The sequence below is a fragment of the Tursiops truncatus genome, chromosome 1 (genome assembly GCF_011762595.2).
Source record: "Tursiops truncatus isolate mTurTru1 chromosome 1, mTurTru1.mat.Y, whole genome shotgun sequence".
NCBI lineage: Eukaryota > Metazoa > Chordata > Mammalia > Artiodactyla > Delphinidae > Tursiops > Tursiops truncatus.
In genome coordinates, this window is record NC_047034.1 from 95,184,729 (window position 1) to 95,197,854 (window position 13,126).

General features: G+C 34.2%; 1 protein-coding gene across 5 annotated transcripts in view; it reads right to left on the reverse strand.

The window, feature by feature from the left end:
- Positions 1-13,126, reverse strand: part of SLC30A7 (solute carrier family 30 member 7) — an 82,353-nt gene that overhangs the window by 66,891 nt on the left and 2,336 nt on the right. For 4 of the 5 annotated variants that reach the window (XR_002173100.3, XM_033862872.2, XM_019919553.3 and 1 more), the window contains one exon: positions 1,262-1,375. Coding sequence is in view for 4 of the 5 variants with exons in the window: in XM_019919553.3 (XP_019775112.1) it covers positions 1,262-1,375 (114 nt within the window). In the remaining variant the exon portion in view is untranslated. Of the gene's footprint in view, positions 1-1,261; positions 1,376-1,852; positions 1,920-2,800; positions 3,816-13,126 lie in introns of all 5 variants that reach the window. The other variant, XM_073810298.1, reaches the window with a different exon arrangement.

A 13,126-nucleotide genomic window follows, 5' to 3' on the forward strand; every position in this document is an offset into this window, starting at 1 on the left:
AGAATGAGAGGAACTGCACAGGAAAGAAAGTGCACAGGCAAGGAGAATCAGGGAAAGAAAGAAAGAGAGCCTGGGAAAGGGAGAGGAAAAAAAAAAAAAACAACTACAGCTGAAGAGGTTAAGGGGTGGGGAAGATGGGATGAGAGAGTCTTAGCCATACAGTGCTACAGCATAGAGGAAGAGTAGGAGAAAGCAAAGAATAAGAGAAAAGAAGAGAGGGAGAGAGAAAGGGAGAATGGAGAGTAGAAGGGAGAGGGAGAGAAAAAGACCATGAGCACAGACCCAAGTAACTAGAAAGAAAGAACAGGAGAGAAGGGAGTTTAGAAGTAAAAGGGAGAGAATGAGTATGAGTATGGGGAGACAAATGAGAGATGGAGTGAAAACAGGAAAGACAGCAAAGAAAGGAGGGAGTGCAAGACAGCACTCACAAGGGAAAGCGAGGGGAGGGGAAGAGACAGGGCAATAGTCAATAAGTAAGCAGGTGAGAGGGGGGAGCAGGAACGAGAAAGTGGGTGGGAGAGAGAAAGAGAAAGAGGATATTAGTTCTGAGCGCTACTTATTTACACATAAATATAATTACATTGTAAAACAGTCTATGAGCTCAAAAAAAGAGAAAACACTCAGGCAGAGTAAATCAAATAATGGAAACTCCATTGCTGCCCCCAATCAGAGATGGCAGAAAGCAAACTCTGCCTCTAACGTTACTAGGCTCAGAAGTGAGACCAGCCCCTTCGGCATAAAAACACTTTCCAAATATTTAGTTAATTGTACATATTCAGCAAAAGTAGGGGAAGTACTTTACATAAAAGCAGAGCTGAAGACAATAAGTAAACAAAATATCAACCAAAAAAGAAAACTAAAGAAACATGACCATTTTCATATACTGAAACTTTCTCTTTTTCCTTTCTTCAAAAAAAAACAAAACCAAAAAAATAGATTAAGAGTTGAGAAATTTCCCTATCTAGTAACAATCTCACCTGAAAATTTCTGGTAAAATCAAGATGCAAGAGAACTCAGATGCAAAAAAAAAAGTACACATTGTAGATTCCAATTATATATTGTCCAAAAACAGGCAAAAGTCACCTATGGAGTTAGGAAAGCGGGAAGGTGAGTGTTAAAGAACTAGAAGGAGGCATGAGGGGTTTTCAAGGGTTCAAGTTAGACAAATGTATTCAATTGTGAAAATTCATTGAGCTTGAGTTTTATATATTATTTTCTGTATTTCTTATACTTCAATAAAAATGTTTTTAAAAAGTCTTACCCATAAGAGAAAGCATCATTATCTCTCCATTTTGAAATAACGGACGCTGCCAATCCAGCCAAAATGGCAGTGCTATCGAAAAACATGTGAAAAGAGTCGGAAATCAAACCTAAGCTGGAAAAGAACAAACACATTGGCATATTATAATAATAACCAAATAGTAGTCATCCTTTTCTAAAAATCTAAGATCCAGCCTCTGCTCATCAGGAACTAATCTTCTAAAAAGATAACATTAAAATATGATATATTGAAAAACATTAAAGATAACTTTTAAGCATCTAAGAAGAAACCCTCATACCCCTTGCCAAAGGAAAAGCCCAGCTGCTACTGAAAGAAGGATAGGCATCTGTCCGCCCTCTGATGACTAGCTAAGGTCAGCTGTTGGAAGAGGTGCAGGACCCTTGCTCCTTTTCTTGATACACGGCTGCAGGGAGGGGTGGGGAAATGGGCAGGAACATTAATAACACCCACTCTGACACTCAGGGGGAAAGGGCCTACCTAATGTTGAGGCTGCAACAGGAGAATGAAATATTCATCCCCCCACTTCCCCACCCAAAGCCTTGCCTAAAGTAAAAGACAACAGCAATCTACCTCTGAGAGTCAAGCAAGAGCACGGAGAGACTCCCTTGTGGCACAGGTATGCAGGGCTTGCTGAAAACTGAGAGTGAAACAAGAACACTGAGAAAACCCTCCAGTACTCAAAATCCTACACTAAGCACAAAGTGGTAGAAGCCTCTGGAAAAATGTGACATCTGTGGCTTGTTGACATTAACTAGCAATATACAACACAAAAGCCCAGCTCAACTATTGATCAGATAAGTTCAAAACCCCCATGCTGACAAAACAAAACAAAACAAAACGAAAAGGGCGTGCACATTTCTGGGCATAAATACTACTAACCTCAGTCTCTATTACTCTTTTAAACATAATATGCAGCACTCAATAAATATTTATAAGGCATATAACAAGATCAAGGAAACAAAATAATAAGACCCATTGTTAAGAGCTGAAACAGTCAACAGAATCAGAAGCAGAAAAGTCCCAGAGATTAGATTGTAATAGGGGCTTTAAAACAAATATGATTAATATGTTAAAGGATGTGGTACAAAGCTGGAGAAAATTTATGAACGAACAGGGACTTTCCACAGAGATAGAAACTATAAAATAATCAAATGGAAGTGATAAAAACTTTTAAAATAACATAGTATTAAAGATTAAAAATAACATACATGAGCTTCTGAGCAGACAGGACACAGAGAGAAAGCATCAGGTCAAAACAAATTATCCAAAGTAAAACACAAAGAAGAAAAGGAATGAAAAAGAAAAAAAATAAAAAAGAACATTCAAAACCTATCAAAGCATCAAACAGACTAAAATACATGTATTTGGATTCTCAGTAATAGAGAAGAAAGAATAGGGTAGAAAGAGCATTTAAAGAGAAAATGCTTGAAGAGTTTCCCAAAATTAATGAAAAACAAAAAACAAATCACATATCCAAGAAGCTTAATGAAGTACTAGCAAGGGGAAAACCCTACATACCTCACAAATTGCTGAACACCCAACAGAAAGAGAAAATCTTGAAAACAACCAAAAAAAAGAAAGAAAGAAAAATTGGATACAGAAAAACAAAGGTAAGATTAATAGCATATTTTGCATCAGAAACTACTCAAGGCAGAAGGCAATGAAGCAATGTCTTTAAAGTATTGAAAGAAAAAAAAAGCGTCAACCTAAAATTCTATATCTAGCAAAATATCTTTCAAAAATGAAGATAAAATAGATTTTTAATACAACCAAAACTGAGAGAATTCACTGCCAGCAGATCTGAACTACAAGAATAAAAAGTTCTTTAAGTCCAATATGATACCAGATGGAAACTTAGCCTTGAATGATGATCACTGAAAATGATAAATAGGTGTAAAAATATTAAAAATAACTTTATTTTAGTATCTTTAAAAGATAATTGAGAATAGAAAAAAAGAGGAAAAAACAATAACCCAAAAATTGGTTCTTTGGAAATATCAGTAAAATTCACAACCTTTAAATAAACTGACCAAGAAAAAAGAGAAAGGGCTCAAAGTACTAAAATCAGCAATGAAAGTGAGATACTACTACTGACTTTATAGAAAGAAGGATTATAAGAAAATACTATGAACAACTAAATATAAACCAATAAATTAGATAACTTAGATGAAATAAACAAATTCCTAGAAACAATCTAGCAAAACTGGGTCAAAAAAAAATCTAAATAGATTTATAACAAGGAAACAGATTAAATTAATAATTTTAAAACTTTCAACAAAGAAAAGTCCAGGCCCAGATGGCTTCACTGGTAAATCCTACCAAACATTTAAAGAACAATAAATATCAATCCCTGGGCTTCCCTGGTGGCGCAGTGGTTGAGAGTCCACCTGCTGATGCAGGGGACGTGGGTTCGTGCCCCGGTCCGGGAGGATCCCACGTGTCGCTGAGCAGCTGGGCCCGTGAGCCATGGCCGCTGAGCCTGCGCGTCCGGAGCCCGTGCTCCGCAACAGGAGAGGCCACAGCAGTGAGAGGCCTGCGTACCGCAAAAAAAAAAAAAAAAAATTCAATCCCTTACAAACTCTTCCAAAAAACAAAAGATGAAGGAATACTTCCCAACTCATTGTATAAGCATTACCCTGATACCAAAATCAGACAAAAGACACCACAAGAAAAGAAACTACAGACAAGTAGTTTTTGCAAATACACACATACACACAAGAATCTTCAACAAAATACTAGCAAATTAAATTCAGCGATATATAAAAAAGTATACACTACAACCAAGTGGGATTTATCCCAACAATGCAAGGTTGGTTAACTACATGAAAATCAATCAATATACTACATCATATCAATGGAATGAAGGACAAAACCCACATAATCATCTTAATAGATGCAGAAAAGCATTTCACAAAATCCAACACTTATGATGAAAACACTCAACAAACTTGCTATAGAGGGAACTTCCTGGACTGATAAATGGCATCTACGAAAACCCCACAGCTAACATCAGCATCACTAGTGGCCAAAGACTGAATGCTTTCCCCTAAGATCAGGTACAAGATAAAAACGTCCCCTTACCACTTCTATTTAACATTGTACTAGCGGGTGTAACAAGGGCAATTAGGCAGGAACTGAAATAAAAGGCACCCAGACTGGAAGGGAAGGAGTAAAACTATCTCTATTTGCAAATGGCATGATCTTGTATATACAAAATCTTAAAGACTCTACTAAAAAACTATTAGAACTAATAAATGAGTCTGGCAAGGTTGCAGGATACAAGATCAACATACAAAAATGAATTATATTCCTATATAACGTGATGCACAAAAATGAAATTTAAAAAATTTCCATTTACAATAGCATCAAAAAGAAGAAAATAATTAGGAATAAATTTAACAAAAAAAGTATAAAAGCTATACTCTGGAAACTATAAAATATTGTTGGAAAAAAATTAAAGAAGACCTAAATAAATGGAAAGACGTCCATGTTTATGGATCAGAAGACAATACTGTTAAGATGGCAATACTTCCTCAATTGATCTACAGATTCAACTCACTCTCCATCAAAATCCCAGCTGACCCCTTTGGAGAAATTGACAAGCTGATCTTAAAACTCATATGGAAAAGCAAGAGATATAGAATAGCCAAAACAATATTGAAAAAGAAAAGCAAAGTTGGAGGACTCACACTTCCTAATTTCAAAACTTATTATAAAGCTACAGAAATCAAAACAATGTGGTACTGGAATAAGAATAAACGTATAGATCAGTAGAATGGAATTTAGAGTTCAGAAGTAAACCCTCACACATTTATGGTCAACTGTTTGTTGACAAGGATGCCAAAATAGTTCAATGGTGGAAAGAATAGTGTTTGCAACACTGACACAACTGGATATCCACATGCAGGAAATGATTTTTGACCCTTACTTCATATTATACACAAGGGTTAACCTAAAATGGATCAAAGACCTAAACATAAAAGCTAACGTATTCACAACCTTGGATTGGGCAATGGTTTCTTATATATGATATCAAAAGCACAAGCAACAAAAGAAAAAAAGTAACAGACTGGACATCATTGAAATTTTAAAACTTCCATGCTTCAAAGGACATATAAACAAAGTGAAATGACAGTACACAAGTGGGAGGAAATATCTGCCAATCATATATCTGACAAGGGGCTTGTATCCAGAATATATGAAGAATTCTTAAAAATCTTCAAAAAGAGAAATTATCCAATTTTTTAAATGAACAAAGGATCTGAATAGACATTTCTCCAAAGAAGACATACAAATGCCCAATCAGCACTAGAAAAGTTACTCAGCATCATTAACTACAATGCAGGGAAATGCAAATCAAAACAATGAGAAACAACTTCACATGCACTATGATGACTACAATAAAAAAGCCCTCCTGGCATATAAATAACTGAATTAAAGACCTTTAAAAGAGAAAAAAAAAAAAAAAAAGAAAAAAAAAAAAAAAGCCCAATAATCCCAAGTGTTGGTGGAGAAACTGGAACCCTCACACACTGCTGGAATAGTATTTGGTAATAAAAATAAATGAAATACTGATACATGTAGAACATGGATAACCCTTGAAACCATTATGCTAACTGAAATAAACTGTCACAAAAGATGATATGCAAATGATTCCATTTATATGAAATGTTCAGAATAGGCAAATATATAGAGATAGAAAATAGATTAGTGATTACCTAGAATTGGGGCAGATCAGGAGATGAGAGAATTGGAGGGTGATGGCTAGGGGTGCAAGGTTTCCTTTTGCAGTAATAAAAGTGTTCCAATATGGACTGTTGTGATGGTTTTACAACTCTGTGAATACTATACTAAAAGCCATTCAAAAGTAGACTATAAATGGAAGAATTTTAAGGTATATGAATTATATCTCAATAAAGCTGTTTTAAAAAACCATATCTGACAGTCTAAGGCAGGGTGAGCAATCTATGGCCCACAAGCCAAATCTGGACCACCATTCATTTTTGTAAATAAGGTTTCACTGAAACACAGTTATGCTCATCTGCTTATACACTGTCTATGGCTGCTTCTGTGCTGTAACAGTAGAATGGAGAAACTGTAACAGAGATCTTATGACCCTTAAAGCCTAAAATATTTATTATCTGCTCTCAACAGAAAAGGTTTGCTAACCTCCGGTATAAAGCCAAAATAGGAACACTTTATTGTAGGGTTTACATAAACGTGAAGTGTATGGCAATAATAGCACGCAGGGACTTCGCTGGTGGCACAGTGGTTGGGAGTCCACCTGCCAATGCAGGGAATATGGGTTTGATCCCTGGTCCGGGAGGATCCCACATGCCGCAGAGCAACTAAGCCCGTGCGCCACAACTACTGAAGCCCACACACCTAGAGCCCGTGTTCCACAACAGGAGAAGCCACTGCAATAAGAAGCCCACGCACAGCAACGAAGACCCAACACAGCCAAAAAAAAAAAAAAAAAAAAAAATTAATAATAATAATAGCATACAGGATAGAAGGAAATGGAAGTGTATTATTATAAAGTTCTTACAAGATACATGAAGCAACATATTATTTGTGATGTTAAAGATTTGTATTATACATGCTTTAAAAAAAAGCTACTTGGGGGGGGGCAGGAAATCCTATTGGGCAGAGGATCCTGTACCAACACAAAGCAGATGTTTTGCTCTGACCAAAGGAGCAGGAAACTCACTCTCACCCAAGACCATCTACATAAATGTGACAGACTTTAGCTGTCACCAAAGGAAGGAAAAAATGTTAAAAACAAACAAACAAACAAAAGAAAAACAAACCAAAAAACATACCCTTGAGGCCCAGACTCACAGGGCCTGCCTAAGACTGAGGCTTGGTCAAGTTAATGAATGCCCCTCTGCCCTCACCACAAACCTCACACTGAGTAACAATCAACAGCAGTCTATAGCTTGGCAGGGGGAGGGTGCATTGAGCATGAAGAGAGAACTTCTGTGACACATGCATATGAAGAATACTGGAAACAAAAGGCCTAATCGCCTGTCGGAAGATGCATGTCTATTCCTAGTCATAAATACTACTACCTCAATATCTACTGATCTCTACTCACAATGTCAAGGTTTTGATCAAAAATTTTAAGAAACACAAAAAATAGCAAGCAAAATAACTCGTTGTGAAGAGATAAAGCAGTCAACAGAATCAGACCAAGATGCTGGCCCAGATACTGGAACTATCAGAACTATAATTAATACATTAAAGGATCTATGGAAAAGGTGGGGAAAAATGCATGAATCAATGCGAAATTTCAGCAGAGAAATGGGAAGTACAAAAAAAAAGAAGATTAAATGGAAATGCTAGAAACAAAAAACAAGGCATCAGAGATGAAGAATTCTTCCACTTGGTTTATCAGCAGACTGGACAGAGCTGAGGAAAGAAATCAGGAAACTTTAGGCTAGCTCAACTTCTGAAAGCAAGCATATCGGCAGCTCAATCTTTAAAAAGCAAGAAGCATCAGAATGGTTAAGAGCACTACTTCTGAAGTCAGAGTATCTGGGTTCAAACCCCAGCTCTACCATTTACTAATTCTGTGACTGTGAAGTTGTTTAACTACTTTGGACCTCAATTTTTTAGCCATCATTTAAACAGGTAACAGTAAAAAATGTCATAAACGTTATAACTGAATTAATATACATGAAACACTTATCACAGTGCTTGTCACATTAAAGCCACATTGATATTCCCATTATTACTATTATTATTAATATGAATACCTTATAATATCTAGTGTTCCCAGTATGATCTATAGCTCTCAATATTTGGTTATATGCTACAGCTTTCTTCAATTGTAAGTGCTACAAACTAAAAGTCAAAAACATTCTTCATAGAAGTTGAAAAAGCAGTTTTTACATTTCCTTATAATTTAGGATAATTATAAAATTAGAAACAAGTAAAGCACATTACTCACCCACACAGAAAGGAACAAAAATTTATAAATTTCTCAAAAATCATTATAAAGTATTTTGAAAATGTCTTAAGTTTTATCATGAACCCTGCATATTTTATTCAACTATATATAGATGCATGATAGTTTAAGTATCGTCTATACTTATCTGATACCCAACTCAAAGCAGAATAAGAAATAGTGAATAAATGAAAAGGCTGAGTGAGAAAATCAAAACCTGAGAACAAGGTAAGGTTCTTGCTATCCAAGCAATCCTCTCAGATTTAGTTATTTTAAGATTTTCCTTGGATAGTTAGATCACCGTAAAACTACATACTTGGCCCTTAATAGCTTTGTAACACTGAAAATAATAATTTAATTATACTTTGAGGTATGAAAGACCCATTTGAAGAATATCTCTGTAAGGTGTTATAAAACCAATAAAAACATTATGATTTTTTCTATGCTCTGATAAAGGACTGATATAGTAAGCTATTTTTAAAATTTGGTTTCAGAAAACTCTGTCTCTATTCTGATAAAATATTGTTGTGGTGTTGCAGTAAAACCTGACAATGAGAATCTTTACCCACCCTGCTTTGATTTCATGAGATTTTATAACCGAATTTAAAAGTCAATTTCAGCAACGACATTAGGCTACATATTTAATAGTTTTTTTTTTCCTCTGTATATGTGGTTTTTAAAGTTTTTATTTCTTAATTGGAGGGTTTTATTATATATATGACTTTTATTCTAAATAACTGTAAATTAGTTGTAGAAGAAGGCAAGTATTCATGCTAAATAAATATAAATTTTAAAATTTACTGATTTATTGATCTACATATATTAGTGCAAGAAAAGGGTAAACCTCTACTGTATACTAAAGCAATCAAGTTCCCTTTTAAAGAGGCTTAGATATAGCATGGCAATTTTAATACTCATCAAAATGAGATTTTGATTTTATTTAAACTTTAAGTAAATTTAATTGTCATTAAAGTGTTATCTTATTTTTAGCATAACATAAAACATGATTCTACCTGAAATAATACTTCCTCTTCTGAGGTTGTAGAACATCATGTTCTCTTAAAGCATTGTGATATGAGATCTTTTCACCTAAACCTGGTATCATGATTGGAAAATTACTTAGTTACAACTATGTAGGCAAACTCATGTGAAAAAAGTCTACTTCTAGTTCTCTGCTCACCTATTATATGTCAAAATAGTGTTCATGAGGAATGTCAATTTTGCTGCTCATCTTCAATATCAGTAAATGTTTCTGATTATGAATTATCACTTAAACTACATGACATAAAATTCCTTAGAAAATAAAGGTAGCATACAGAATATTTAAGGTTATATGATTTACACATCAAATGTGACTTGATTAAAAAAATTAGTTGCTAAAAGCAGCCTCCTCGTTTTAGGCTCCTATCTTTAAACACTAAACACTAAAATGTATTTTTAAACTTTTTTTTTTTAAGTGACCACTTTCTAAGGACATTTTTATAAAGAAAACTTCTTAGGATATAAAAAAGAAACCTGATCACTGAAGCAAAATATAATAAATGTGAACAGAACATTTGGCAAAAGAAACTTATGAAATAGATTTTATTTAAGGTCTATTGAAGGAAAAAACAAAGAAAGGGAGAAAGAACCTATAAATTAAGAGGTATGAGACATATCAACCAAATACCATTGATCTTGTTTAAATTCTGATTTGTAAAACCAACTTTAAAAAGAATTTATTTAATAAGGGACATGTGAACACTCACTGGACATTTGATATTAATAAATTATTAATTTTTATAGGTCACAATGACATCAGATTATGTTAAAAAGGGGGGCTCTTATGTTTTAGACTCAACTGAAGTAGTTATGGAAGAAATTATACTATATCTGGTATCTGCATTAAAACAATTCAATGGTGACAAGTGTAACAGATGAAACAAAATAGGCCACATGTTAATAAACATTAAAGCTGGGTGATGGATACATGAAGTCCACTAAACTCTCTAGTTTTATATACATTTTCCACAATAAAAAATTTTTTAAAGGTCTACTGGTAACTAGGCTAACAGCATATTTACAGTGGTTGTTAGATATTAATTCAAAATCAAAGAAAGGGAATCATCAACTTGGGTTCCATGAGATAGAAAGGGGGAAAGAAACTATCAACTATCGATTAATTAGCAAGAATTAGAAAATCCTTAGAATCCTGATATTTGTATAAGTTGTTAAACTAATGAAAGTTACAGTGAAAAACCCACAACTCCACTACATTCCATATAACCCTTTACTGTAAAGAAAAATTCTCAGCACAATGGAATCGAAATCTACATTTTTAAAGTAGAAAAAAAGACTATAGAAAAGCAAAAGTCATCACCATAACCTGGTAAGTAATGTCTTTTGGGAAGAGAAGGGAAAAGCTGATAAAAGTCTAAGACATTGAAAATTTTTAATGCTATAGAAAAATACATAACTAATGGAAGCCTTTTTCTTAACCAAGGAAGTACTTTACAAACATATGCTATGGCATACTTTATAAGAAGTAGGACCAAATGAGTGACTGGTATGGCCTAAAACATTTCTTTAACACATAATTACTTTGCTAATACAAAGACATTTGCCTTTAGAGTTAAATGAGTTTCCTCTATGTCTAAGGGGGAAAATGGTTGTAACAGCTTTGGTAGAAAGTATCACTGAAATTAAGAATTTTAAGACAGTGAAGTAAACATAAAATAGAAGAGCATAAAAACAAAGAAAGCAAACTATATTAAGATACTAGGGAAAGAATCACCGTATAGTAGAAAATACTTGGATAACAGGTACTGCTAGGCTCTTCTGCTACTCTGGAAAGTAAAAAACTCCCTGGGCCTCCTATACTTTTCCACCTGTAGAAGAGGTCCGACCGGCTTATTTCTCTTTCTAGTCCCACTTCATGAGCCTACATATTCCCTTTCTTCATTAGTGAAAAATCCTTGACTTTCAGCAGAATACCTGGTTGACTGGAGCAAATATGGCATTTGCAACTGGACATGAACATGTGACAAAGGTTGAGCCACTGAAATATCAGTGAAAACTGTTGTGTGTTAGCGTCCAGATAAATCTCCTTAAAAGACACTTTACATACTTTTTCATTCTGGACATTCTGCTGCTAAGGATGGCTGGAACTCTTAATAGCCACTTTGGAAATAAAGTTTTATCTTGTTTAGGCAATCACTAATTTGGGGTTTTTCTAAAACTTGAGAAAGAACCTAATCCTAGATGGTACAAAACACATTGTTTACATATACCATCCTACCATGAGATTAGTTACTCAACGATAAATAAGTAAATGAAAATAAATGCTAGAAGGAAAAGAACCCTAGAAGGAAAGATCACATATGGTATTCCTACCATTTTCCTACTAAGAATAGGAAGGGTTTAATGTCCCCCTCACCCTGCCCCAAATGGGGTAGTTAGCATGGTTAGTTTAGGGAGGTTAATTCCATATATTCATTATTCCTTCATTATTTCATTCTGTAAACATGTATTAAGCATACTATGCACCAAGTACTAAGGAGCCTGAATAAGACAGAAGAGATCCCATTTTAATAAAGTTTACATTCTAGTAGAAAGGTAAAAGGCACTGGATATTTAATGAGGGAAAATATACAAAGAGCTTAGCTATTCTCCACTGATGACACATTTTCACCAACAAAAATATAAACCAAGTATAATTAAGCTCTTATTTAAAGTGAAGGTGTTGAGTAAGAACCAAAACTATTTAACATTTGTTGCAACTAGATCAAATGTTTCTAAGAACCTTTATTCACGAAGAGAAAGAATGTTTTATCTATCTTTTAATTCCATAATGGAAAAAAACTCTTGACATTTCATAACATCTTGAAACTTAACTTTTACATAATGCAAAAGAACACAGAAATGACTATGACAAAAACAAAAAACAAGTTTTGGTAACAAATTTACTCAAGGAACTTAAAATCTAATTGAACCTTTAGGAACAGAGATAATCTACTCATATAAAGAAATCGTTGATCAGTCAACAAAAGGGCCCAAAATTTGTTGTGTCTAAATAAGACAAAAGCCAGATTATGAAAAGGCCCAAGCAATTTCCAAGTCTGCCAAGGCTTCAACGGGAACACATTTGTACTCCCAATTAGCTGATAAAAATTAATATTGGGGGAAAAGTGACTGTGGATGTGGAGGTTAACATAAAAATGTATACCTGCTAATTAATCTAGGCATGACAGACAGTGGTTCAGAGCTAGACTGCAAATCTGTAAGATATAACACAAAGGGAGTAAACTGGAGGAGAAAAGGCCTAAAATTAAAAGAACAAGCTACCTGAGGGCAGAACAAGTCATGCATCACTGATGTTTTCCTTATGTATTGATGAATATTGACTAGTGGCTTAGAAAACAATGGTTTTAGTAATTTCCTCAACGGATCTCTACAGATCAAAAGAATTACTTTCCATAAAGAGATGGTTTAGGCACTTCAAATATGAATCCCTTGAACAAGACATTTCACATAGTAATTTATGCAATGGAAAGCCATAGTGAAATATAATGTATTGTAATATAAAGTAATTGTAGCAAAACTGTATGTAGGCAAACCAAGATACAGCCAGCACATATACCACAATATGGCATAATTTAGGAAGAAGAAAATATAAAATATAATATAAATATCACATATTTATAATAAAGTATGATTATTTCAATACAAATTAAGACAATAGAGTGCTTTTAACATGTATATTAACATGTAATATATTGAAGGGTGTTAATATTACAGGACACATATATCGGATTCCCAGAGGATTAAAAATGGTTATTACATATATTGACATTTTATTATGTTTCAGTATGCCTTTTACACTTAAGTGGTGACTAAACCAATAACCGTCATAATCT